Source organism: Sorex araneus, chromosome X, assembly GCF_027595985.1.
Source record: "Sorex araneus isolate mSorAra2 chromosome X, mSorAra2.pri, whole genome shotgun sequence".
NCBI classification, from domain to species: domain Eukaryota; kingdom Metazoa; phylum Chordata; class Mammalia; order Eulipotyphla; family Soricidae; genus Sorex; species Sorex araneus.
This window is the reverse complement of record NC_073313.1, coordinates 371,903,050-371,931,037: the sequence shown is the minus strand read 5'-3', so window position 1 is coordinate 371,931,037 and position 27,988 is coordinate 371,903,050. Positions and strand designations below refer to the sequence as shown.

General features: G+C 59.8%; 1 protein-coding gene across 2 annotated transcripts; it reads right to left on the bottom strand.

The window, feature by feature from the left end:
* Positions 1 to 24: 24 nt before the first annotated feature.
* Positions 25 to 27,988, bottom strand: TMEM178A (transmembrane protein 178A). 2 transcript variants are annotated; one of them, XM_055122455.1, is made up of 4 exons: positions 27,509 to 27,988; positions 2,962 to 3,075; positions 2,101 to 2,238; positions 25 to 780 (listed from the first exon to the last, which is right to left on the bottom strand). In XM_055122455.1, exons 1-4 carry the CDS (start codon positions 27,891 to 27,893, stop codon positions 539 to 541), a joined length of 879 nt encoding a protein of 292 aa, XP_054978430.1. In that variant the 5' UTR covers positions 27,894 to 27,988; the 3' UTR covers positions 25 to 538. The 2 variants fall into 2 exon arrangements, with proteins under 2 accessions (XP_054978430.1, XP_054978431.1); XM_055122456.1 differs by lacking the exon at positions 27,509 to 27,988 and adding an exon at positions 17,410 to 17,543.

Below are 27,988 nucleotides of genomic sequence, written 5' to 3'. Positions count from 1 at the left end.
GTGAGAGACAGAGAGGCAGCCGGCTACCAAGGGACAGTCATTTAATGCAGAGACACACGGAGGAGGTACCGGGTGGGGGGCAGCCCCATGCCCACCCCGTGGGCCCACAGTTCTCAGCATGACGGCGAGGAAACGTCCATTACAAAAATAAATACGGGCCTGGAAGGAGCCTCCTCCTGGGCCAAGGAAACGCCACGAGAAACACAGACATCTGCCGCAGCAGAACGGACGCAGACTGGACGGTCCTGCGGGCAGGCCACGGCGAGCACAGGACACGGGCTGCAGGGGCACCGGTGCCCCCGGGAAGGGGTATGTACAGACCTCGAGACCAACGCCCGCCAAGACGCTGCCGTGCCAGCCGCCCCGCCTGAGGCCAACATCCAGTCTTTAAAGCACTTGAACCCACAGCCGCCGAGTCCACGGGGCGCGGGCAGGGCCACATCTGGCTCTCGGTCATCCGGGAGGGCAGCGGGCAGCAGGGTCGGGGCCGTTGTGCGTGGGGTCCCGCCCGGAGCCGGGCTGCCCCGTGGGGAGCCGGTCAGACGGAGGAGTCCCGGCCCACCTTGAGGTGTGCGAGCTTGGCGCGGCTGAAGAAGGGGTAGGCGATGCACAGCCCGCCGGCCGCCACGATGAAGGCCAGGCTGCACCAGGCGCAGAACACCGACCAGCTGTAGCCGTGCTCCACGTCGGCCGGGAGGCTGTACAGCAGCTGCGGGGGCCGCTGCAGCTCGTAGGAGACGCTGGCCGCGTAGGTGCAGAGCGAGATGGTGCAGAAGATCCCTGGGGCGGGAGCGAGGCACGAGCCGTCACGTGGTGCCCACCCGCCCGGGCTCCCGGCGCTGACCCCCCGAGAGCCGTCACAGGCTGCTCCCCGCCCAGGCACACGGGCCCTGCACCCCGACCTCCACTCTCAGTACCGGGTGGATGGATCTTTTCTGGACATATGCACATGCATATGCACACACACACACACACGCACATGCACACACGCATATACACATGCACACACATGTGCAGACACATGCACATGCACACATGTGAACAGAGATGCACACACAGTGCACATGCACATGCACACACATGCACACACGCATACACACATGCACACACGCACACACAGATGCACACATGTGCACACATGCATGCACAGTGCACATGCACGTGCACACACAAGCACACACACACACACACACACGCAGGCGTGGGCAGACCCAGGCTAGAGCTAGTTCAGGGCGACTCCCCGAGGACGCATCTGTCCTTAACTCTGAGAGGGCACTGGAGAGGGCTCTGCTTCCGTAAAGGTCATGACCCTGCAAAGGTCACGCCCCGTAAAGATCATCCCACAGAGGACGCCTCCCGTGGCCCTGCAGTCTCATCGGTGAGGGAGCCCCGGGGGGAGGCCCTGGAGCAGCCCCTGGGCGCCCCCAGGCCCCACATACTGAGGGGAGCCACTTCAGCGCCCCACGGCGGGCTGGCTCGGCAGGGGCTGGGGGGGCGCAGCCCTCAGCTCTGCCCGCACACGTGTGAGGTGCCAGCACGCAAACCCAGGAGCGGGGAGCCTCAGGGTCCACTGGGGTCCACGTGCCTGCTGACAGCCCCAAGAGCAAGAGCCGGGAAGGGCTCGGCCTCTGGGACTCGGGGCTCGGCCAGGACTGTGCGGTGACGATGTCCTTGTGCTGGGTGCGAGCCCCAGTCCCCTCCCCCCAGGAAGGGTCGAGTTCACGGTGAGCCCCGGCTGCTGTACAATGGGCACATGGGTGTCTGCTCGGCCTGTGACTCGGGCCCCTCCTGCGTGTCCCGGGGGCCCACCCCTGCCAGTGGCCTCTGGCAGCTGCCCCGTGCGGGCCCTGAGCATGGCTGGGAGCCTCTTTGCATGCATACCGGCGTGTGTGTTCACGTGTGTGCTCACACGGATGCCTGAGTGTGCGCACGTGTGTGCATGTCCTTACATATACGTACCTGTGTGCTCGTGTGTGCCTGTGTGTGCTTGTGTGTGCATGCATACCTACGTATGCATGTCTGCTCACATGCCTACGTGTGTACACGTGTGCACACGTGTGTCTGCATGCACAAGTGAGTGCAGGCCCGGGTGCCCCTCACCTGTCATGAGGAAGAGCAGCCCGGCCACGTGCTGCGTGAGGCTCTCCTCCCAGAAGAAGCTGACGGCGGCCACGGTGCAGCCGCAGAGCAGGACGGCCACAGCCATGCCCAGGAAGCCAGCGGTGATCCTGCGCAGGTCTGGGGGCGGGCGGGCGGGTCAGCGGCCAGGGGCAGGCGGCCAGTGTCCCCGCAGCCCGCGGCAGCAGATGGGGCCCCGGCAGGAGGGCAGGCAGCTGGCCACTGGCGCCTGCAAGCCGGGGCCTCTGCGCCTCGAGGGTCCCAGGGCCTCCCTCCTTCCAGGCCCGTGCGCCCCCGCAGGCCCATGTGGGGGGCCAAGCGTAAGACCCCAAATCTGGGTCCAGGAATGACCTATCCCCGAGGGAGGGCCTGTCCTGGCCCCACTCGGCCCAGGTCCACCGCAGAGCTGGAGCCCCTCCCCGCGCATGGCGAGGGCTGCACCCAGACCCCGCCCGCAAACACCGCCTCCAGGGCGACCTCTCCCTGTGATACCCCCTCCCCATTTCCTTCCTTCCTTCACTCTCACTGTGTTTCCCTTTGGTGTGGGGCCCCTCGAGTGTGGGGCGGAGATGGGGCCGGCCTCTCCCCGTCTGAGCTCTCCCCACCCCCACCCCCCGTTTCCTTCCTCTCTGGGGACAGAGCAGAGCCCGGGTCCGTGACGACGAGGCCGGTGGGTGCTGAGGGGTGCCTGAGTGCCTGGAGCCGGGACCGTCCAGGAGCTGGACACGCACTCGGGGATCCTGCCCCAGGCCTGCGGGTCCAACCGCCACCTCTCCCGTCAGAGACCCACGGCCCTCAGAGCCCTCGGCAGGCCCCGCCCGCCCGGCCCGCCTGGATACTCACGGAGCAGGTGCCACTCGTCCTGCTGGATGGTCTTGGTCAGGTTGAAGGGGGCGTTGCGCAGGCGGACGGGCTGCGAGAAGTGGTACTTGATGGCCGTGCACCTCTGTGCGATGCCTGCGGGACAGGGCCGCGGTCAGTCCGGCAGGAGGAGGCCGCGCCCCGAGTAGGAGCAAGTCAGGGAAATCAGGGCAGGTCTGGGGACAGCGGCCAAGGGGCCGGCTGGCCCCGCAGGACTGCGGCTACGCCCGTCTGCTGCGCCCCTGCAGGAAGGCGGCGAGTGGCTTCCCGGGTGCGGGCAGGGACAAGGGTCTCTGGAGAAGGCCAGGGAGGAGCAGGGAACCGGCTCGGGAAAGGCGCTTTCCTGGTGGCCTAGCCTGGAGACGGGTCCGCACTGCCTCCTGCAGGCCTTGGCGGGGGTCACACCTGGTGGCATTGGGGGCTGGTCCTGCTCCTTGTCAACAAGTGACCCCCTGCTGGTGCTCAGCGGCCAGACAGCCGGGCTTGACTGTGCAAGTCAAAGGCCCTGACCCCTGGGCGACCTCTCACCCCCTCCTGTGTTTGGGGGAGCTTTGGGCCACGCTGCTGTGCTCGGGGCTCACTCCCGGATCTGTGCTCGGGGCTGACTCCCGGCTCTGTGCTCAGGGATGACTCCCAGCTCTGTGCTCAGGGCTCACTCCCGGCTCTGTGCTCGGGGCTCACTCCCGGCTCTGTGCTCAGGGCTCACTCCTGGCGGTGCTCAGGGCTCACTCCCGGCTCTGTGCTCAGAGCTCACTCCTGGGTCTGTGCTCAGGACTCACTCCTGGCGGGCTCCGGGGACCAGATGTGGGGCTGCGGGCCCACCCAGGCTGGGGCCTGCAAGGCAAGTGCCTCCCCCTGGGCTGTCCCTCCCCCATCCTTGCGTGTGTCTTTTTAGACACTGAACTTAGAGTTAAGAAATATAAATTTCCTCAAGGAGAAACGGCCCAGACGAATTCTGGGAGAAACCGACCTGGAATTTTAATTTGACACAGACAAATCACACAAATTTGAACCGGATCCCTGCGGACGCACATCCCAGGTCACCGCAAAAACGCTGAGTAGGACGCGTGCGCCTGGCTCAGAGGCGGCTTCCATGCAGCTCTGCCGTGGCTGGTGGCACCCAGGGCCGGGGACACCCGGGGTCGGGGACACCCGGGGCTGGAGGCGACAGGGTCTGTGGACACGGCTCATCGGTCCACCAGGCGGCCACTCGGGCCTTCGAGTGAGCCTTAGCGTCCTGGTGAGCAGCTGGCTGGTGCTGCGGGCCAGGCGGGCCCGAGGGAGGAGAAGGCCCCCATCTGCTTTCTGCACCGGGCGGGGAGCCGCACACTCGGCGGTCAAGGACGCACTACCGCCCGGTCCTAACTGCTGCCATGGATGGTGCCTGATTTACCCCCGAGTCGATGAAGCCAGCAAGAGCCTCACTTCAACCCGTCCCCCAGGAAACACAGAGAAAGCGCCTTCCTTCATCGTAAACCGTTTCAGTCGGACGTTTAAATAAAGGCAGTGTTTAAATAGAGTCTACACACACACACACACACACACACACACACACACACACACACACACACACACCACCAAAAATAAGTGATGTGAATGGAAGTTAATATTGTAGCCCGGGCAACTGCTCGTGTCTCGCAGCTGGAGCTGGAGGAGTGTAAAAGTGAGTGCAGCTGCTTTAGAGCCAAGGCGGGGAAGGGGCCATCAGTCTGGACGGTGGTGTTCCACGGGCTCAGGGAAGGGGCCATCGGTTGGACAGTGGTGTTCCACGGGCTCAGGCTCATGAGTTACAAAGCTGGTCCGAGCAGTTCCCGCATTCCGTGGGGCAGGGCACTCACCCTCCCGCCCACTCTCCCCTTGAATGCACCCAGGACTCGGCCGGGGAGTCTCACGCGGACGCACCCCACCCCAGAGATTCCGAACCAAGACATTCGGGGTGCAGCCAGGAACCTCATTCTTTTTAACTTTTGTATTTTTGTGGTGCTGCAAGACAGTTTTCGCTGAACAAAACATGCTTGGAGAGATCTGAAGATAAGACACACGGGAGAGGAAATGTGTCCCAGAGGGAACACGGCTGCCCCAGAGTGGGAGAAGCAGAGACAAGCAAGCCGGGCCCATGTTCAAGGGGGCACACGGGCGGCAGTGGACAGGCGGCCTCTCTCCCTGGAAGCCCACTTTTACCACCAATGTCCACGCCCTTCTCTGCCCTTTGAACAAGGTCTTGTCTTTGCAGGTTTTTCTACAAGCTTGAAGCCCATTTTTCTCTCTTTGGCATCTCAGCTTGGCCTGGGGCCGCACGTGTGAGATTTGAGGTACCAGAGTTAGGCTGTGTCAGGCTCTCAGAGGACGAGCAGTCGGGTTGGCACTTTCCAGGGCAAAGGACAGCCCTGAGCTGACCTACACATTCTTCAGGGCCAGTGTGCCAGGCGACAGTCCTTGTCTGGGAGGCCTTGGGCTGCGTGTGTGCAGTGAAGGGGGAACAGGACCCAGCATGCACACACACGCACATACATGCATGCACACACATGTGCACACATGCACACACATATACGCACACACACTGTGCACACATGTGCACAGGCACACACATGTACACACAGACAGCACACACATACACACGTGCACAAACACACATAAACACATGTGCACACACGCACACACATACATATATATTCACACACATATACACATACATGCACACCCGCACACATATACACACGAGCATGCACACATACATACATATATGCACACACACATAAACACACACTCGCACACACATACATGCACACATGCATACAGACGCACACACAGGCAGCACACATGCTCGCATGCACACGCACACACATACACATATGCACACACGACAGCACACACATATACACATGCACACACACAAGAACACACACACACGCATGCATGCACACACACAGCACACACGCATGCACGCGTACACGCAGCCTCCGGGTGGCTATGGCCTTCCTGTCATCCCCGACCTCCTGGGAAGCCGCAGCTGGATACGAATGTCCAATTCACGGGAGTCGGTGAAGCAGCAGCAACACGGGAGCAAACCCCTCAGCACACCCCTCCCCCGGCGGCCGCGTGGGTCACTGTAAGTGCCTGGTTTTCTACCAGAGGGAGAAAGGTACAAGACCCACTTAAGGCAGGAGCAGGCGGGAGGCCTGGATGGAGAACGGGCCAGGAGGAGGCCCAGACCGCCCTGAGGAGCCACGCCTGGGGCCGCCGTCTCCCTCACAGAAGAACCAGAGAAAACTGCCCAGTGAGCCGTGGTCAGTCTGGAGGGTGCCTCACAGAGGGTCCGCGGGGCCACAGAAAGCACGAGAGTAAGAACAGGAAAGGCAAGAGAAATCAGAACTAACAATCTTTCGTAAATCCCCTCACCACAAAAACAAAGACAGACACAATTCCCAAATTCATGATGTGAGACGTGTATTACCCGACACAAAAGCCACACAGGAAAGAATAAAGGAGTCCTAGTGAGTGCGGATGAAAAACTGCCGAGTCGTGACAAAAAGAATTCTGTGGGGCTGGAGCGATAGCACAGCGGGCCGGGCGTTTGCCTTGCACGCAGCCAACCCGGGTTCAATTCCCAATATCTCGTATGGGCCCCTGAGCACTGCCAAGGGTAATTCCTGAGTGCATGAGCCAGGAGCAACCCCTGAGCATCGCCGGGTGTGACCCAAAAAGCAAAAACACACAAAAAATTCTCTGCCATGTGAAAAGGCCCGAGACTCCACTGGTGGGGCTGGCACCGGGCACCGGGACTGGTTCCGCGCAGACGAGTCGATTGATGCCCAATACCGATCAATAGGATAAGGCACAGAACCGCATGACTGTCTCAGAGAGGCAGCATCTCCCCCTCTGGCTGCCCGCCAGCAGCCCCCTGGCAGCCTGCGTGGAAGAGAGGGAGGCTCGGGCCTCCGCGAGGTTGGGAGTACCTGGGCTCACGGTAAAAGACAGCTCGGACCCTGACTTCGTGAAATGAAAAATCCCAGGGAAGGACTCGCAAGTATCATGAGCCGGCAGGAGGAATAATCGGCAAACTTGAGTGTAGGGCGAGTGGCTGTGCCGTCGGAGGGGTAAAGAAAGGAAGAGGCAAGGAGCAGGCCGCCCACGGCGACACCAGCACCCGTGCCGGCAGAACGGGGGCAGAGAAGGGGGCAAAGAACATGGGAAGGAATTATTGCCCAGAGGGCCCCCGCCTGGTGAAGAAGACAGGGCGACACATCTAAGGAGCCTGGTGACCCCTAATGAGGACAAACTCAGGCTGAAATAAAGCGACAGCAGCTAAATACGCAGGGAAAAGTAAAGCACGTGGTAAAGACACAAGTAAACATTAAAAATGTAAGTGTACTTTTGTGGCAACCTTTTCTCCTGCCTGATTTAAATGATTGTGTAAATTTATGGGCATACAACGTGACTCGTGGCTAATGAAAAGACAAAGAAAAGGAAATGGAGTTACACAGGAGCAAGCTTTGGATCAAATTCAGTTGGCATGGATCTCAACTAAAGCGCTAGAAGTTAAGATGTTCATTAAATTAATTACATTTAGATATGTAATTTCTAGGTTGGAGCAATAGCACAGAGGGTAGGGCGTTTGCCTTACACACAGCCGACCCGGGTTCGATTCCTCTGTCCCTCTCGGAAAGCCCGGCAAGCTACTGAGAGTATCGCGCCTGCACAGCAGAGCTTGGCAAGCTACCCGTGGTGTATTCAATATGCCAAAAACAGTAACAACAAGTCTCATAATGGAGACGTTACTGGTGCCCACTCAAGCAAATTGATGAGCAACAGGATGACAGTGATAGTGATAGTGACAGTGAAGATAGGTAATTTATACCTATCTATCTACATACATACATAATAAATAAAGGAAAAATAAAATTCAAAAGGTAGGCTAAAAACACTTATTTAATATGAAAGAAGGCAGTAGAAGAGGAATAAAAGCACAAAACTTATGGAAAACAAGTAAAAAAAATGGCTGGTGCCCATCTATTTTATAAAGAATTGGTTTAAATGCAAATATCAATGCTCCAATCGAAAGGTTGAGAGTCACATCACAGACATAAAACATGATGCGACTACAGGGTTTCACAAGGGACACCGTAACTTCCAACAGCAGGTCGGAAGTTAGATGACAGACCAACGGAGCAAGAGAGAGAGGGGGAGGGGGAGGGTGGGGGTGGAATAACTATACTAACAGACTTGAGAAATAAAAGTCTCAAGTTTGTTCTGAGAAAGAGACATTTTATGATGATAAAAGAGCAAATCCACTAAGATACAACCATTATAAACATACAAGCTATGCAGTAATCAGTAAGAACCCCAAAATACACAAAGCAAAAACTGCCAGTAGTGAAAAGAGAGATGAAGTGTTCAAGGATGACAGCTGGCACGGGAAATAAGTCAGAGAAGGACAGACACAGAATGACTGCATCACGTGTGGCATGTAAGGGAAGAAACAGTATGAGCCTAACACCCAAAGACAGGAGAAACGGGCCAGGGCGAAGGGTTCACGGCTGGAAGCCTGCCTCGAGGGCCGGGGGGGGGGAGGGCTGCTGGGTTAGAGGGGGCCCTTCCAACAGAAGGGATTGCTCTGAACGGGGGGTGTGTGCTGAAAGTGGGCGAAGGCATGATGGCCTCTCAGTATCTGTAAGAGAGAGAGAGAGAGAGAGAGAGAGAGAGAGAGAGAGAGAGAGAGAGAGAGAGAGAGAGAGAGGAGAGAGGTGCGTGCCATAGAAGCAGGCTGCAGGCTGCAGGGCTGGGCTGGGGGCAGTGGCAGGGGGGATATGTGGATACATGGGGGATATTGGTGGTGGGAAATGTACACTGATGGAGGGTGAGTATTGGAACATTGTATGACTGGAACCCAATCACGAAAGCTTTTTTATTTTCACGGTTATTTAATTTTTTAAACTTAATAATTTTTTTTAAAAGTATAACAGTTAGAAACTGAATATTTCACTCTGAAAAAAATCACAAAATCTTAAGGATGATAGCCAAAAGGCCCACAGACACGCATGCATGTGGCTTTAGAACCACTGGAACACGTGTGACTAAAACCCAGTCATGAACAACTTTGTAGCTGCGTATGTGTCTCACAGTGATTCAGTTGAAGAAAATACTATCAGGAAAATAAACAAATACATAGAGCCATCCCAAACCAACCAGATGAAGCAGAAAACTGCAGAAAATTCCAGCCACAAACAAAGGAACATACATTTTTTTTTTTTTTTTTGCTTTTTGGGTCACACCCAGCGATGCTCAGGGGTTACTCCTGGCTTTGCACTCAGGAATTACTCCTGGCAGTGCTTGGGGGGACCATATGGGATGCCGGGGATTGAACCCGGGTTGGCCGCGTGCAAGGCAAACGCCCTACCCGCTGTGCTATCGCTCCGGCCCCGGGAACATACATTTTTTAAGTGCACATAAAATACCTCCAGGAAATACCATCATAAGTCAAAAAAAAAACACTTGAAGTTTAACTTTTTAAAAATCACAACAGGGGCTGGAGCAATAGCACAGCAGGTAGGGCATTTGCCTTGCATGCGGCCGACCCAGGTTCGATTCCCAGCAACACATATGGTCCCCTGAGCACTGCCAGGATTGATTCCTGAGTGCAAAGCCAGGAGAAACCCCTATGCATTGCCAGGTGTGACCCAAAAAGAAAAAAAAAATCACAACATACCAAAAATGTAAAACACGTAACTAGCAAGCTAATGGCACTCATAGAGAAGTTTATAGCTGCCAGTGTCTACATTTTTAAAGGTCTTTGTGCCTTAAGAAGCTAGAAAAAGAACAAACCAAACCCACAGAAGGAAGAAAGCAATCATGGAATTAGAGTGAAATTAAAGGAAAGACAGAATAGAAAAGTAATTAAAAACCAAAATCTATTTCTTTGAAAGACTTAATAGAATGGGAATATCTTTAGCCGCACTGAAAAGATGAAAAGAGAAAAGACTCAAGCTTGAAAACACGGAATGGAGCAGAGCCCGTGGCTAACGGTCTTACAGGGGAAAGGAGGAGTACGGGCGAATATTGTGAAAAAGATACGCCAGAAGACTGAAAAATCAAAGATAAGCAAATTTCTAGAACGACCCAAAGTACCAAGACTTACTCAGGAAATAAGATAAATCGCTTCTCGGCCTTTTGGCTAAGATCAAGTGCAGGAAAAAATATAAAATATGAAAAGCAGAGAACAAAGAGAGCAACTGAGTATGAAATTAATCCAAACGCTTTCTACAAAGCAAAGTCCAGGAGCAGATGAGCTCGCTGGAGTTTTTCCAAATGTCAAAAGCAGAACGAACCATCTTTCACAAACTCTCCCCACCAAAAATAAATAAATTAAAGACAGACACAATTCCCAAATTCAGAATGTGAGACGTGTATTACCCCGACACAAAGGCCACACGAGGAAGGAATAAAGGAGTCCGAGCGAGTGCGGATGAAAAACTGCCGGAGTCGTGACAGAGAATCCTGCGGGCGTGAAAAGGCCCGAGACTCCGCTGGTGGGGCTGGCACCGGGCACCGGGCACCGGTTCCGCGCAGACGAGCCGACTGATGTCCAATACCGATCAATAGGATAAGGCACAGAACCGCACGACTGTCTCAGAGAGGCAGCATCTCCCCCTCTGGCTGCCCACCAGCAGCCCCCTCGAGAGGGGAGGCTCGGGCCTCCGCGAGGCTCAGGCCGGGCCCAGACTTTGCACAGAGCCCAGAGAAGTTGGGCGTCTTCCCTATCTGAGGAGAGGCTCCCACACAGTGCTCAGGGGCCCAGGGCCACTCCTTGAGCCAAGGGGGCTGGATGCAATTCTGGGACCACCAAAGCTTACTCTGCTGGGGGAAACTGGATCCCTACACCCTCCCCCGCCCCCTGCCCTTTCCCCGCCCACACGCCCTAACCCCCTGCCCTCCACCCCCGACACGCCCTAACCCCTGCCCTCCCCCCCCCACACGCCCTAACCCCTGCCCTTCCCCCACACCCTAACCCCCTGCCCTCCCCCCCGCCCACACGCCCTAACAATGCAATTCTGGGACCACCAAAGCTTACTCTGCTGGGGGAAACTGGATCCCTACACCCTCCCCCGCCCCCTGCCCTTTCCCCGCCCACACGCCCTAACCCCCTGCCCTCCCCACCACCCCCCCCCCCCCCCCCCCCGCCCACAGGCCCTAACCCCTGCCTCCCCCCCACGCCTTAACCCCCTGCCCTCCCCCACACACGCCCTAACCCCTGCCCTCCCCCAGCCCAGATGTCCTGAGTCTTTCAGAAGCCTGTGCAGTGCCGGCCAGACAGAGTGACCACATCACCGGGTGGCCGTCTCTGCGGCCACGCGCACTGCCAAGGTGCTCCAGGGGGAGGAGGGGCTGCGGGGGAGCAGGGCCCGCCCTGACGGTACAGGCAGCACCCAGAGACCCCTGAGCCCGGGGCCACTCGGTTGAGCTGAGCTACCCCTCGGTGGCCACCACGGGCAGTCCTGGCCCACCGTGACAGCCTGACCCTGGCTCGGTCCCCAGCACCCTGAGCCCGCCGGGAGTGACCCGAGTGAGGAGCAAGCCCTGAGCCTGCCGGGTGTGATAATAGCCAGTGGGTGGAGACCGGGTCACACAGCAGGCAGAGGTGCGCCCAGAGCAGACCTGGGCGCCAGCGGGGAGCAGGCGGCTGTGCCCCGCAGGCCAGGCCGGGAGGCGTGAGCTCACGGCGCAGATGGCGCTCAAGTGGGGGCGGAAGCCGGGCCTGCAGGAACAGCTTCTGCTCTATATTTAGGGAGCAGTGCTCCTTAAAGGGCCGGGACAGCTTCAGCGCCGACCCGACCACGGGGGCCAGGAAGGCGTGCGGGAGGGGATGGTGAATTCCTCTTGTCCCGGACACTGTGAGAAATGAAAGTCCAGAGACCATCAAGGCTCAGCAAAGGAGAAGGGGGTCGGGGCGGGGGCACGGCGGCCCCCCACCCGGGGACGGCATGTGGTGGGGCTCTGGGCCGCCCCCCTCTGCAGGTGCCCGGCGGGTTGCAGTGAGGAAGGACCCCGCGCCCTCCCCCTCCCCAGAGCCGGGTTCATCAGTGGGGGGGTGTTTCCAAGCGGGGATTCTCTCCCGCAGCATACAGCACCGCCCCTAACCCACTGTCCAGCCCAAAGTAGCCCCAACTGCCCCCAGCCCAAGCCTCCCTGTAACCCCAGCCCCGACCTGCCCCAGCCCTGGGCCTCCCCAGCCCTGAGCCTCCCCAGCCCTGAGCCTCCCCAGCCCTGGGCCTCCCCAGCCCCCAGCCCCAGCCCTGAGCCTCCCCGGCCCCCAGCCCCAGCTCGTGGGCTGCACTGGCCTCGGGAGAGCCGCTCGGACGACACCTCTGGCCCGCCCGGAGCCTGAGCGGCCGGCCTCCCCGGCTGCGCCTGCTGCAGGTGCCCAGAGCGTCGGCAGGAGAGCCGGCGGCCAGGGCCTGAGCGCCGGGCTGAGTCGGGTCGGCCCTGCCCAGCCTTGCCCTCCCAGGGCCCTGCCGTCACCTGCCCCGCGCTCTGGGCGTCTGTCGGGGGCTGCGTCCCTCTCCTGCCCGTCCCCGACGGCATGCCCACGACGGCAGCGCCCTCCGACCCTGCCGTCCTCCAACACGTGCCCGCGCCGGCACCTTAGGGGGCGGTGAGTTCCGGGAGCCCGCGCGGCTCTCCGTCCCCGAGGCGCAACCTGGTGCCACACCTGGGGTCCCGCGAGCTGCTGCGGCAGGCGGGAGTGGGGGGCGGGGGGGCTAGCCAGCACGGGCCCCTTCATTCCAGACTGGCTGGAGAGCTCAGACGCGCGTCTGTCCCCCCCACGAGACTAGCCAGTCTCGGGCCAGCAGGGCACGTCCTGTCCTGGGCGCTTGGCTCTGCGCCCCTTGCCCCTTGGGCCCGGGTGCGGGATGCGACGCCCAGCCGGAGGGCGAGGCCCGGGCACACCCAGGCTGTCGGGAGGAGCGGGGGCAGCTTCTCCCCGCCTACATCACAGGCCCAGCAGCCGGGGCCACACGCCGGCCCCCGAGGCCACGGCTCACGAGGTCCTGTCTGGAGGCGTGGGAGGGCCAGAGCAAGCCACGGTCACTCCCACAGAGAGGCCACACAGAGGCCTCCTGCTCCCGGGGGACGGGGCCAGGGACCGGCCCGCCCCACCCCTCCCCAGCCAGGGCCTCCTCAGATACCGCCCTAGAGGGACAGGGGGACCGTGGACATGCAGAGTGATCTCTGACCCCGTGGACATGCTGAGTGATGCCCTCTGACCCCGTGGACATGCTGAGTGATACCCTCTGACCCCGTGGACATGCTGAGTGACACCCTCTGACCCCGTGGACATGCTGAGTGATCTCTGACCCCGTGGACATGCTGAGTGATACCCTCTGACCCCGTGGACAAGCTGAGTGATCTCTGACCCCATGGACATGCTGAGTGATGCCCTCTGACCCGTGGACATGCTGAGTGATCCCTCTGACCCGTGGACATGCTGAGTGATCCCCTCTGACCCCGTGGACAAGCTGAGTGATCCCTCTGACCCCGTGGACATGCTGAGTGATACCCTCTGACCCGTGGACATGCTGAGTGATACCCTCTGACCCGTGGACATGCTGAGTGATCCCTCTGACCCCGTGGACATGCTGAGTGATACCCTCTGACCCGTGGACATGCTGAGTGATACCCTCTGACCCTGTGGACATGCTGAGTGATCCCTCTGACCCATGGACATGCTGAGTGATACCCTCTGACCCCGTGGACATGCTGAGTGATACCCTCTGACCCCGTGGACATGCTGAGTGATACCCTCTGACCCGTGGACATGCTGAGTGATACCCTCTGACCCGTGGACATGCTGAGTGATCCCCTCTGACCCCGTGGACAAGCTGAGTGATCCCCTCTGACCCCGTGGACAAGCTGAGTGATCCCTCTGACCCCGTGGACATGCTGAGTGATACCCTCTGACCCGTGGACATGCTGAGTGATACCCTCTGACCCGTGGACATGCTGAGTGATCCCTCTGACCCCGTGGACATGCTGAGTGATACCCTCTGACCCGTGGACATGCTGAGTGATACCCTCTGACCCTGTGGACATGCTGAGTGATCCCTCTGACCCATGGACATGCTGAGTGATACCCTCTGACCCCGTGGACATGCTGAGTGATACCCTCTGACCCCGTGGACATGCTGAGTGATCCCTCTGACCCGTGGACATGCTGAGTGATCCCCTCTGACCCCGTGGACAAGCTGAGTGATCCCTCTGACCCGTGGACATGCTGAGTGATACCCTCTGACCCGTGGACATGCTGAGTGATCCCTCTGACCCCGTGGACAAGCTGAGTGATCCCTCTGACCTGTGGACATGCTGAGTGATCCCTCTGACCCCGTGGACATGCTGAGTGATACCCTCTGACCCCGTGGACATGCTGAGTGATCCCTCTGACCCATGGACATGCTGAGTGATACCCTCTGACCCGTGGACATGCTGAGTGATACCCTCTGACCCATGGACATGCTGCGTGATCTCTGACCCCGTGGACATGCTGAGTGATACCCTCTGACCCGTGTACATGCTGAGTGATACCCTCTGACCCATGTACATGCTGAGTGATACCCTCTGACCCCGTGGACATGCTGAGTGATACCCTCTGACCCGTGGACAAGCTGAGTGATACCCTCTGACCCCGTGGACATGCTGAGTGATCTCTGACCCCGTGGACATAGTGATACCCTCTGACCCCATGTGCATGCTGAGAGATACTCTAACCTCAGCACCTGCTGAGTAATTAACCCTCTCCCCTCTCCGATGCATGCCCGTGGCTCACTCTGACCCCGGGTGCAGGACGGTGAGAACTCCTCCCTGGCATCAGGTGAGCATTCTCCGACCGCCAGCATGTGGCACGGGCTGCCTCCTCTCTCCTTCACGTGCATGGTGAGGAATAAGTACTCTCTGGCCTCAGGAGCACACGGAGTAATAAATCCTGCCCGACCTCACTGACGAGTAATTAATACTCTGCTCTCGGGTGCTCGGCGAGTCACGTGTGCTCTCTGCGCTGACGTGCCTGCTGAGTGGTGGCTATTCCCTGACCTCACCGGGGCGTGAGCGATCGTCCCGGCATCATGCAGATGATGAGGAATAAATACTCTGACTCCACGAGGATGATGATTAAATATTCTCACGGAGCAAAGAAGGAAGAGGCTGAGAATTATTTCCTGTAGTAGCAGGAAAGAGCGTGACATTTTTAGCTCATCAGAATCATCCCGAAAGTTCCTCAAAGCAATTTAAAGGGAGCAAGTGAGGTAAGATTTAAATTGCACCATGCAATTTTCGGGGGTGGGGGGTCCATTCTTGCCCACGGTTATAAACTTGGGGCCCATTTTCAAGGGCAGGTCTGCCTTCAGGCTCCCAGTTCCCTCTGAAATCCTCCAGAACCGGGACCTGCCCCGAGGCCCCCGGCCCCCGGCACGTGCTGCGCCCCCAGAGGAGAAGCCAGGGGCTGAGGTGGCAGGTCCAGCTTTCCGTTCCGGACCCCTCAGGAAATAGAAAGAAACGGAGCCAGGAAAGAGCAGGTCGCGCTCCAGGGAGCCAAGGGGAGGCCAGGGCAGCCGGGAGAAGCAAACGCGCCACGGCCCAGGCTTCCTGCCCTGCGCCCACCCGCTAACCACAGCGGACACGCCACAGGCTGCAGAGACCCCCGGCTCCAGCCAGCCCAGCAGAGAGCAGGGAGTTCTGGAGAGGAGGCTCGGCCAAGGTCAGGAGCTCATGGAGCAAAGACCCCCGAGTCTCTGGGCCTCCGAGACGGCAACCGAGACTTGCCGGGAGGAGGAACACGGCTGGGCCCAGCCACGCCTCCCGGGAGGGCCGGGACACGTCCTGCCCACACACTTCTCTGACTTTCCAGTGAAAAGAGCACTGGGGGCGGAGGGGTGTCAGACCCACAAAGGGCTGAGTCCCCGGTCCCGTCCCCAGCACCACACCGTCCCCAAGCACTGCCAGGAACGACCTCTGGGCACGAAACGAGGAGCAGCCCCTGAGCACTGTCCGGGAGCTCCCGCAGCTCCTCCCTACAGCTCCACTCACAGCCGTCTCTGCCGAGAAGGTCCATTTGCTGAGCGCAGCCCCCGGCCCCGTCGCGGGCGCGGAGACACGCGTGTGCGCGCATGAGCTCCACAGTCCCGCAGAGAACAGGCGCGGGGACGGGCCCTGCAGAGGGGCAGAGCGGCGGGATGAAGACGGAGCCCAGGGAGGCCCGGGGTGCACTGCTCACGCCCACCTCTCCGCTCCTTCAAATACAGGCGCATTTCCCCCTTGCTGCTCTCATCGCTCTTCCCGTACTTCTGTGGCATCCTTCCTCTGTCACCTTGGAGTCAGCGACGGCTCCTGGCCTTTGACAGCCCAGGGGGCCGCCCCGCCCCCGGGAGCTGAGTGGAACGACGGGGAGGATGGCGACAGCCTCTGGCCACGACGGGCCTGTGTCCTGCTGCGCCCCAGGAGAGGAGCCACGCAGACGCACGGCTTCCTAGGCCGTGGAAGGCTCCAGAAGAGCAGACTGGGTAAGCTCCCGGCCTGCGCTCACCGCGCTGCTCAGTCTGAGGGAGGAGGGGCGGGAGGAGAGGGCGGGGGGCAGGGGAGGAAGTGGCAGGAGGGCCACCGGCCTTGGTGGAGCTGGCCCGTCCCTGGGGAGCAGCACTCAGGGCACACCAGGAAGGCGGCGCCTTCGGGGGACCTGCAGAGCAGGGGCCTGGGGGGGGGCTGGGGCAGGTTCCGCCAGCCCCCAGCACAGCCGGGCCAGTGGCGGCGCTGCCCCCTGCTTCCGGCTCATGCGCTGACGTGGCCGGGGCTGGCTGGGGTCTTCCCGGGAACCACACACGACTCAGGCCTTGGAGCTGGCTCCGTCCGCTTGGCACTGGCCACGGGGCAGTGCGGGTCAGCACCACTCCCGCCAGTGGCCGCTCCCGCTCACGACCCAGACACGGCCGGCCGGCAGACACACAGGCTGCTCCCGCCGGCTCGTGGGGACAGACCTGCTGACACAGTGCCGGGAGGGCTGCCTGAGCCCCATCCCCGCTGCTGGCTGGACGCCTCTCGGCAGCACTGACAACACTGAGTAATTCCATGTCTGGCTGCATGGAAAATCCATCAGACAGACTTTAGGGGGCTGTTGTTGTTGTTGGAGGAGGGTTTTTTTTTTTGTCCCACTCGCTTGCTTTGTTTTGGAGCCACCCCCGCCCACCCCCCAGCAGTGCTCAGGGCTTACACCTACCTCTGCACTCAGGGACCACTCCTGGCAGGGCTCCGGGGGACCATGCGTGGTGCCAGAGACCAAATCTAGGCCGGCTGTGTGCAACGCAAGAGCCCAACGGGCTGCACTCTCTTTCCAGCCTCCCAGACAGAGTTTTAATCAAAGGAGAGAGATTTGCAAAAGAATCGATATACCTGATCCATATTTACAGATCCCAGATCCTGCAGAACGGCTCCCCCAGGACCCAGCCACGAATTACCCGTTTGTTCCTTCCAGCTTCCCTCGCTTCCCAAGCTTCTCACTTGCTTTTTTTTTTTCTTTCTTTCCCTGCCTGAACCTCCGTGCCGGCTTGCAATCTGGTGGTCCAAATATATGTCCACCCACACAGCCTGTGGCTCCACACCGCCCGCTGGGGCTCGGCGAGCTCAGCCATCTGCAGCTGGTCTGCGGCTCTCTGGCTCGCTCTGCTCCAGTCAGGTCCGGCTCCAGGAAACACGGCCCGAGGGGGACAGAGCGGTGTGTGAGGGGACTCAGGCCTGTCCGGGGGCCGGGAGACCCTCCCTCGGCAAGGCCGTCGCGTAACCAGACACAGGAGCAGAGTGTGGGGAGTCACCGCCTGCTCGGGGCCGTCTGGGGGTGCCCCTCAAGTCCACTGGCAGCAGAAACCTCGGGGCGTGCTCGAGCCCACAGCGACGTGGGGGAGGCAGCCCTGGGGGTGGGGTGGGAATTGGTCTGTCTTTCCCATCTGGAACGTGTGGCTCGAGCCACGCCTCCGGACTCCAGCCGTGCCCACCGGGACGGGCTTAGTCTTCCTCAGAGCCGCCAGGGATGGAGACAGCGGTGACAGCCAGGAGCATCAGAGAGCCCGGGGCGCGTGCCTCTGTCTTCCTCCAAGAAATGAGAGCAGGCCCATGGGAGAATGGGCTGACCGGGCCCGTGGCACACTCCAGAGCCATGATCACCAGGAAGCTTTTCCCTGGATGACCCCGAACTTCCTCATTTGGGGCCGAGGCCCAAGGCCGTCCCGCGGAGCAGGGAAGCCGGGCCTGACCCAATGCACAGGAAACCGACTGCAGGGGAGCAGACAGACCGCTGAGCCCACGGCTGTGAGCACCCCCCATTCCGCTTGCAAACGGCGACTGCATATAGACCCTCTAAGTCAGACCATGACTCTTGGGCTCTCGATAAAGTCACAAGTGTCTCTCCAAAGAAGAGAGGGCAGAGTTTCCAGGGCACACCCAGGGACTGTGCCAGCCCCAACCTCACACCGTCAGGAGCCAAAGAAACAACGCAGAACTATAACTCTCTCCGATCCCAGAGCCGCACGCTCTGCCCGTCCAAGGGCAAAGGTGCCCCCTCCCCGACGGACGGACGGGACCACCAGGCATCACTCACAGAGGCGACTGAGTCTCCTCCGCCCCAAGAAGAGCCAGAGGCCCCGGGCGAAAGGCCGCTGGCCACGCTTTCCTCCCAGGGGTCCTCCAAGGCATGGCTCCCCCCCACCTGCCACCCGGAAACTCCAAGCCCTCGACCTGGTGGTGTGGCTTCTCTGCAAATGCACGTTCTTCTGCTCAGATGCGACTCCGAGGCTGCACGCTCGGCGGCCCACTAATAAACATCTCTTGGTCCATCACTCCATGACCTGCCCTGGTCCCCAGAGGGTCTCACTGGGGGGGAGGGACGCTAGGAGAGTCCACAGGGCTGGATCACAGCGGGGTGCAGGGAGAGAACCCCGAAGTCTGCATTTTCAGCAGCACCCTCGGGAGCAGGCAGGGCCCGGGTGGCCGAGACCACGACCCCCTCACTGGGGCAGCCGCCACGTGGCCGAGCATCCCGGCGCTGCTAGGAAGCAGGACTGGTCCAAGGAAGCGCCAGAATCCCGCCCACCTGCCGGGGATTGGCGGAGGCGGGGTCATGTGACCGAATTCTGACCAATGGGACTCGCGGAAGTCTAGCAAGCTGTCATTTGTTGCAAAAAAGGTTCCCAAAGGAAGGGGCCTAGCGGGTCCTCCTAGCACGTGGAGGCCCTGACCCATCCACCAAGTGCCTCCCTCCTGGCACATTTCCCTGCGGGGCAGTTCCGTTACCGGGCACCAGAGGGCCTTCACTCCACCTGAGTCCGCGGTTCCGCGTGGGTCAACACCTCCTCGTGGCATTTGTGGAAATCGCCCACGCAGAACTGGGACAGCGCCTCTAAAGCGGCAAAGACGGGACAGGACTTGGTCAGGCTCAAAATTAAAAAGGAAAGGAAGAGTAAGTCTCCTGTTTTATTTTATTTATTTATTTATTTATTTTGCTTTTTGGGTCACACCCGGCGATGCACAGGGGTTACTCCTGGCTGTGCACTCAGGAATCACTCCTGGCAGTGCTCAGGGGACTATATGGGATGCTGGGAATTGAACCCGGGTTAGCCGTGTGCAAGGCAAATGCCCTCCCCGCTGTGCTATGGCTCCAGCCCCAAGTCTCTGGTTTTTAACCTAAAAATAGCTCAGGCCCTGCGCTGAGACGAGGCTGCCGGGTGCTTTAGAGGAGAGAGCAGCTCCAGAGACCCAGACCGCACATTTCCAGGGTTCTGAAATCTGGGCCCATTAGGCAGAGACACTCGCTTTCCCGACACAGGCTCAGACGTCCCTGTGTGGTTTCCCGAGGGGCGCGGCTGGCTTCAAGCCTCCCCGGCTGCCCAGCCCACTGACTTCAGTAAGTCCGCTCCATCTGGGGGCCGGCCAGCGGCGCCCTCTGACCGCCCACTGCGGTCTGGAGTGTGGCCGGACCGACAACCAGAAAATGACCCGTGTTATGTTGTCTCTCCAGCAGTCGGGGGGCCTGGGCTGACGCCCCCAGGCTGGCAGTGCCCACCAGCGTCCACTCCACGCCCCCAAACATACTCCATCTGCCCAGCCCTGCCGCCCTCTGCCCACTGAATGTCCCTGGCCTCCTCCCTGCAGGTCCATGGGGCTCCCCTTGGGGTCTGCCTTCCAAGGGGGCCCTGCCCTCAGCACCCCACTCCGGCAGCACACAGAGAAACAGACACCGCGGGGCAGGTGGGAGGGCGGGAGCCCCAGTGCCTGCACCTCACGCCAAGGGCACCCCGGGCCTGTCGCCTGGCTGCGAGCACCCAGGGGGCTCCTTTTCAAGAAGGGGGCACGGCCTGGCTGTCGTGTGAAGTGCCACCTTCCCATCAACACTGCCGCTCCTGCGAGTCCCACAGCCCCCGGGACGTGCTATCCGGCAGCTCCTGTCGTGAACCACGTGACCGATGCAGTCGGGCTCTGGTGTTTTGGCATCAGTGACGCCTCCGAGCCGCGTGTAACAGGTGCGCACACTGAAAGGCCAACAACGACATCACCCTCGCCGTGCAGGGGGTCCCAACACCGTGGGGCCTTAAGCCTGCCAGTCCAGAGCCCGAGAGACGGCCACAGCGAGTGTGTGTTGGACGGGCAGGAGGCCCCGCTCCGGTCCCCAGCACCCCCAAGAGTGACCCCAGAAGTAACCACGGAACAGCAAGCAAGGGAAGACCCCGGAGGCCCCCAGCTGCTGAGGGGGCCGAGGCACCGTGTCTGCACTGCTCCCAGCCCCCGCCTGGGCGAAGCGTCTCCCGTTCCGAGGTCTCCCCCTCCCAGCACTTGAAACGTCTGTAGACTGTCCCAGGACGAGGCCCACAGCCCCCAGAGAAAGGAAAAGTCCTTCAAGTGTGACAGCACAGAGGGACGGGAGGGAGGGAGGAAACTCCTTCAAGAGTAGACAAGGGAGGGTCAAGTCCAATACAGCCCCCGGCCCTCCGCACCGCAGCCCACTCCCCGCTCCCCTCACTGCCTGTCTCCTTGGCATGGGAGTGGCTGTGTGACGGGACAATCAGGCCTTCTGGAATGCTCTGTACATGCAGAATTCCCGCTTCCAGTTCAAGAGTTTCTCCTGTCTAACGTGGCATAACTCAGGGCCACATATTGTGCCTCAGGGCCTTGGAGGGGGAATGAGGGGATTGATTTTTCCCTGTCACCAACATCTTGGGAGCTGAGCATTGTGGGAAGCCAGCACTTTCAGTGTCTTGGTCACCCCAGGCCAGGGGCTGCAGGCACAGCCTGTGCGGCCCCCGTCTCGTCCCTGTCCCTGTGACCCTGTGCGTTACCAGGAAGGTGGAGCCAGCGGCCTGGAGCTTCCCGTGACTCCCACGGCAAACACAGGCTGCGGCGGCCTCTCTGCTCGCACCCTCGGGGTTTAAGCTCACAGTCCAACGGTCCTTCCCGCCGCTACTTGAACCACGGGAAACGCTTTCCGAAAGCAAAGACTCAAACACTCATTTGAGCAGGGCTGGCAGCTCGGCCAGCTGTTCTGCGTGTGTGGACGCTTCTGTGTTGGTGGGAATCCTTCACAACTGGCTGTGCAAGGCCTCGGACCCCCTCCGTGCCGCGGGGCGTCCACTCACAGGAGAACCAGGAGGCACATTTACGACGGGTCCAAATGGCCCGAGCCGCCCTGGCCCAGCACTGAGCCGGGTTGGGTCCAGAGGAGGCCCATCTGCTCTGCGGACGCCGTGCCAAGGCTCTGGCTTGGTTGCTTTCCACCCCCCCCCCCCCCGTGCCTGCAACTGGCTCTGCAGATGGGCCCGAGCGGGGCTGAGGACCGGGCCAGATCTGATATTTTTATTCTTCCCCCAATACGGGGAAACGGGCCCGTGTTTCCACACAGTCGGGTCGCAGAGAGGAACAGAGGGTGAATGCCCCTGGAAGAGCGGAGCCCCAGGCCGGCCGCCGGGAGAGAGAGCACTGCAGATGTGCGGGGGAAGGGAGCTCTGCTCTCGGCGTCTCTGGACGCTCCCCGTGGCCCTGCCCCGCCCTCCACGTCTCCCCCTTGCACATTCCCCCTTCCGTGTTCCCAGCCCTAAAGGGCCCCCCATTTAGCTGCGCCCCTCTGAGCCCCCGGAGGCTCCCCAGCGAATGCTCCTCTCCCTGGGTAATCAAGAGCACTTGCATTTCAGCACAGACGGCCTGAGGGGGTGAGGCTCTCTCGGAGCTTTGAAGAAGAAAAATCAGTAGCGAAGGAAAGAAATCAGAGCGACGAGGGTCTAATTGGACGTGAACCTCCTAGGACTTAGCCGGATCTGGGCTTTTATTCCTCTCAAGGCCATTGAGACCGACATGGCCGAGACAAATGTCACTGATTCTAGCAATTGTGATCACAGGCCACTTAGAGCACCATCCACTTTCGTGTTTATAAATTCCTTTTCAAAGACAATTCTTGTGTGCCTATGGGGAGAATAGAAGAAAGGTTCTTTATTTCTTGCTCTATAGCAAGCAAGAATTTGATTTTTTTTTCTTTTTTGGGTTTTGGGGCCACACCCAGCGGTGCTCAGAGGTTACTCCTGGCTCTGCACTCAGGAATTACTCCTGGTGGGGCTCAGGGGACCTACCAGGTTGAACCCTGGCAGGCCACATGCAAGGCAAACGCGCTGCCTGCCGGGAAAGCCAGATCCAAGAGAGAGCGCCCCCCTGGGGGCACAGAGCTGCCTTAGAGGTGGGGTGACATGCTAGGACCTCCACTACGACCCATCACCCGGTCTCTGGATTCCGCTTTGTCTGAGTTTGAGATGTCCCCAAACAGCCTAGGCAGGTACTCGGACGATGAATAAATGAAGTTATGCAGAGAGATGCTCAAATCAGTTTCAGAAGGAAAGGAAGGGAAAGGAAGTGAAGGATAAGGCCACCCTAATGCCACCCCCTGCCAAAGCAAACAAAATAAACAAGATTTCCTTATACAGCGGCATATTGTTCTTTTTTGTGGGGAGTGCATTGTCTTGGGGTCCCACCCAGCTGTGCTGGGGCATCCTCCCGGCATGCACTCAGGGAGCCCTCCGGGTGGGTCTCAGGGACCATAGGAGGTGCTGGGAATCAAACCCGGGTCTGATGCATGTAAGGCCAAACCTTCCCCGAGGTACAACTGCTCCCACCCTGAGAGGCACCTTCCGGTGTGGGTGAGGGTCTAGGAAGGGCAGCGGGGAGGCAGAGCCGGCCTGTGGGCCGCCCGCGTGCCACAGAGGTCTGCTCCAGGGAGAGAATTCTCCCAGCACAAATGATACTTTGGTCTACAAATGAGCTGAAAAAAATCATCCATCTATTTCTGCGTCAGGTAGAACTCGGTAGGTCCTGTGCAGACTATTAATTTCATAGAAAATAAGCAACAAGGGAGACAGATAAATCATCGACAGAGTGACAAGCCGGCCGGTGAATTTCTACCAGTTCTTCGTTTTTTTCTTGCAGAGAGCGACACACCAACATCTTTATGTCCCACTGCCTTTGATATCTGTTTATTTCATTAAAGGCAAAATGCTTCTGAAACCACAGGACATGTTTTATTTCAAATTTCAAGAATTCAAATCCCAGATGAGGTATACAAGTTCACACAACGCGCACGGAATTGTAATCTTCACATTGCTCAAAGTCTATCTTTTTAATTTTATGAAAGCGAAAGGAGACCAGCATTAATTTTCCTTTTGTCTGTGGCAGGCAGGAGAGATCAGAATTTGAGTTCTAGAAATAACATACATATATTTGAAAAAATAATGCTCACGGCTTTTCCTGAAAAATTTTAATTAAGCCATTTTAGAAATGAGAGTTAAGGCTGGTAGAACAGTTGAAACTTCCGATAAGATTTCAATGACTAATCCTCTCTAAAATTAATTTCTCCAAAGCTCTACCTAATGTATTCGCAAGTCTCCTCAATGTTTATTTATTGAAGTTGGTGTTTGCAGCCCCGTGAGGAGCGTTATGTAACGGCTCCCTCCTCTCCGTCTGCTGGCCACTCTCACTGTCTACCTCGTAGTTTGGGGACAAAGGTCAGCCTCGCTGCTTCTCCGTCACCTTTGCCAGTCGATGCTGCTTTCAGCCCAGGCCCATTCCCGGGTGCCAAGGGGCCTCCCTTAAAGTCTCTCTCACCCCCACTGCCCTGCTCCCGCAGTCTCGGCCTAGCTGTGGCCAGGCGGGGGTGGGGGGCACCCGCATCTGGGGGAAGCATCCTGACTCGGGCCAGCAGTACTCCCTCCACACAAGCAGCTGGCCACAAGAACATCCAGGAAGAGAAACGGACACTGGCCAAGCCCGAAGCCGAGAGCCACAGGGCTGGAGTCTCCCTCGGACCCTGGGCCTGGTGGGTAAGCCACAGACAGGGACACTGAGAACCTGCTCCCGCCAGCACCTCGAGGCTGCCCGCAGGACCCCAGGGCTGCAGCAGGATGGGTCCGTGTGGACTCGTGGGGCTGGAGCGACAGCACGGGGGGGAGGGCACTGGCCTTGCACTTAGCCAAGCTGGGCTCGGTCCCCGGCCTCCCATATGGTGCCCTGAGCCCCTCCAGGAGTGATTCCTGAGTGCAGAGCCAGGAGGAGCCTCTGAGCACCACCAGATGTAGCCCCCCCTCCAAAAAAAACAAAAACAACAGCCAAATATGGCGAGGGTGACAGATTGAGCTGCGGGGAAAGGTTGTGCTGGCGCTGGGCTGAGGGAAGGGCTCTGGCAGTCAGATGAGAGACGCCCCGCACTCTAGCCGGGGCTTTTGATGGTTTCCAAGGGCCCTGCCACTTTTCTCGTCGGAGACCCTCGGAGGTATGGCCTAGCCTCGCAGCGTCCTCCTGGGCAAGCCCCCAAGGGGGAACTAGAACCCGAATCTAAGGGAGAGTCAAAATCGGAGTCTTTTCCCTGTACCCCCCCCCCAGACACCCACGCTTCTCTGGACCACGGGATCTCTCTAAAGCAGATGAACTCGCAGGTTTAATTTCTCAGTGTGTCTCCCACTGGGCACACGAGTGCTCTGATTGCCCCCATGAGCTCAGGGACCCTTGCGTGGCCCCCTCCCAGGGACGGTGAGCAGCTCCACAGTGAGAGCGTCTTCCTCCTGACCCCGCTGCCCTCTGCCCCTGGCTGTGCCCACAGGATCCACAGGCTGCCGGGCTGACCTCCTTTCTCCTCAAGCTCACTGAATCTGCCAGACAGCTCTTGCTCCCTTCCTGCCCCTCCCCTCCCCATCTGAGCTGGCTTTTCCTCATTTCTAGCATTACACAGTGTCAGGATTCATACAGCAACTCAGAGAAAAGATGGAAAAGAGGAACACGGCACCCCGATGGTCTATGCTTTTTAATTAGAGGTGTTGACTCCTACTTGTAGATGGACCGTTTATGAAGTTGAGACCACAACCACCAATCTCAGAGGCAAAAAAAAAAATTAATGTTTACCCCAGACAACACTGGAATCAGCTCAAACAGTCCACAGAACCCTGGACAGTTTAAAGCTGTTCATTGGGCCCGTTCACTACACAGGGACAGAAATTCCCGGAAAATCAATGCCACTGGCGGAGGGAAGTCAGCAGCCTGGTGAAGGAACTTGAGGCGTTTCTGCCCGTCTCCCAAACAACAACTAATTATCCTACAATGTAGCAATATCTGTCATTTTCTCCAAACCTTCATCTTAATGTCAGCTCATTAACTCCCTGGGAAGTTAGATGCACAGTGTTATTATGGCAACTTTTGTGGATGCTGAGGCCAGAATATTCGCTGAGAGGGCTAGCCTCCCTGGTAGCTCAGAGCCGGCCCGCACCAGCTCATGGGGGTCTCTCAGGATAATGGGGCAGGCTGGGTCTTCTGGTTACAGCCAGAACACACACACACTCTTTCTGTGTCTCTGTGTCTCTCTCTGTCTCTCTCTGTCTCTCTCCCTCTCCCTCTCTCTCTCTCTGTCTCTCTGTCTCTCTGTCTCTGTCTCTGTCTCTCTGTCTCTCTCTCTGTCTCTCTCTCTGTCTCTGTCTCTCTCTCTGTCTCTCTCTCTGTCTCTCTCTCTCTCTCTCTCTCTCTCTCTCTCTCTCTCTCTCTCTCTCTCTCTCTCCCTCCCCCTCTCCCTCTCCCTCTCTCTCGAACTCCGTACGTTGGGCAGGAGGAGAACACGCCTTGGATCTCACACCTCTGAGGCGGTTTGCACCGAAAGCTCTGGGCTGGGACAGTGCCATGCTTCTTTCTAAATAGTTTGCAAATTCTGTCTCAAGGAGCCACTGGGCCGTGAGCCATCGTCCACAAGACTCCAAGGCTCCTGGCTCCAGCATCTTCCCGGGTCTGCTCGAGCCCGCAGCGGCCAGCAGCCGGGCACTGGGCTGGCCAGGGCGCTTCCGCCTCGGGGGCAGCTGTGGCACTCTTCCACTTGGGGGTGACGCCCGCCGGGCGGATTCGGGCAGCTTAGACGCCAGCAGCGAGTGAACGGCAGAGAAAGTGCAGGGAAGGCAGTCTCTCACTCCGAAGGCACACCACACTGCTTAGCTTTCAAAACCGCCTCGGCTAGACGAGCTCCAGAACTGAGCTTCCAGATTCAGCTTTCACCAAGAGTCCCTGCACGAGGCACCATCCCGGCTAATTACGCAGCAGCCTCGGGAGGAGGAAGCCAGCCTGGGAAGAGTTTGCCAGACGAGAAAGGAGCACTTCGCCGAGCAGACTGGATCTGCCCCTCCCCGCCCCCACAGCCTCTGGCCTTCCACCCAGCTCCAGATTTCAGAGGGCAGTGCCCAGCCCGGCGAGCCCCGGGAGGAGCAAGTTGACATGTCTGAGCGGTGAAACCTGCCACCAGCCAGCCCGCAGGCCCAGCGTTCCTAACCCGCTGCCGCCCTCGTTCCGGCACAGCCTGGCCCAGACGTGCAGCTGCGCCCTCCGCTCCCCACAGCTCCTCCAAGGAGCGTGTAGGACTCCCCCGCCCCACTCCCTCTCTGTGTGCAAGAATGAATCCAAGGGAATGAAGCGTTTTTACTCATCTCGGAGAAAAGACTTCACGTTCAGGGCAGAGTTCTGAAAGTTGGCAAGAAGCGTCGCCAGTGGGAATGTCACCAAGGATGCTTTCACAGGAACGGAGGGACCAGCTCTGTGCCGGGGCGCCCGGGCAGCGGCCCACGACCCCGCCGCTCCGGGGAGGGCGCGCGGGGCTTGGGGCGCCCGGGACGCTCGGGGTGGGCTGGGAGGCCCCCTCTGCCCGCCCCTCGGCCCCCCTGCACCCCGCACCCCTGCGCCTGGGGTCACCTCTGCGCCCCCTTTCCGGGAGTGTGCCACTTTCCGGCGTTTCTAGAAAGCAGGGGCTGGTGTGACCCGCGGGATCCTGGCATCAGGGGACATGCACGCGCGCGCACACACACACACACACACGCGCGCACATACACACGCGCACACACGCGCACACACACGCACGCCCCTGGCCGACGGGGGCAGAGGCGAGGAGAGGCCGGCGCAGGGGGAGGCGCCGCGGGCCGAGCGCGCGGGGAGCCGGGGCCGGGCTCACCTTGCAGGACCAGCGCGTCCAGGTCGCGGTCGATGCCCAGGAAGTAGCACTTCCTCCAGAGGCCGGCGTAGGTGGCGAAGAGCGGCCGCCCGCACGCCGCGTCCAGCCCGCCGAGCCCCAGCAGCGCGCGCCACGCCTCGGGGTCCCCCGGCGGGCGGCGGCGGCCCGGGGGCGGCGCGTCCCGCAGCGGCAGGTGCGACAGCGGCATCAGGCGGCTCCGCTGGTCCGGGGGCTCGCGGCCCGCGCGGCTGCGCTCGCAGCGCTCCTTGTGGCGCCGCGGGTCCGTCTCGTACCAGTGGTCGGTGCAGATGGCCGTGAGCAGCAGCGCCAGCGAGCAGAGGCCGAGGCCCAGGCTGAGCGCCGTGACCAGCGCCCGCGGCGCCATCCGCGCGCCCCGCGCCGCCAGACACAATGCGCTGGCCCCGCGCCCCCCAACGGCTGCGCGCGCCCGGACCCCGCGCCCGCGCCCGCGCCCCCCGC

Bases quoted from the DNA above. Each gene is read 5' to 3' on its own strand.
- TMEM178A (XM_055122455.1), bottom strand. From the start codon at position 27,893: ATGGCGCCGCGGGCGCTGGTCACGGCGCTCAGCCTGGGCCTCGGCCTC. The intron at 2,239-2,961 runs GTGAGTATCCAG...GCCCGCCCCCAG, and splicing joins GGACGAGTGGCACCTGCTCC to ACCTGCGCAGGATCACCGCT. The intron at 781-2,100 runs GTGAGGGGCACC...CTCCCGCCCCAG, and splicing joins GCTGCTCTTCCTCATGACAG to GGATCTTCTGCACCATCTCG.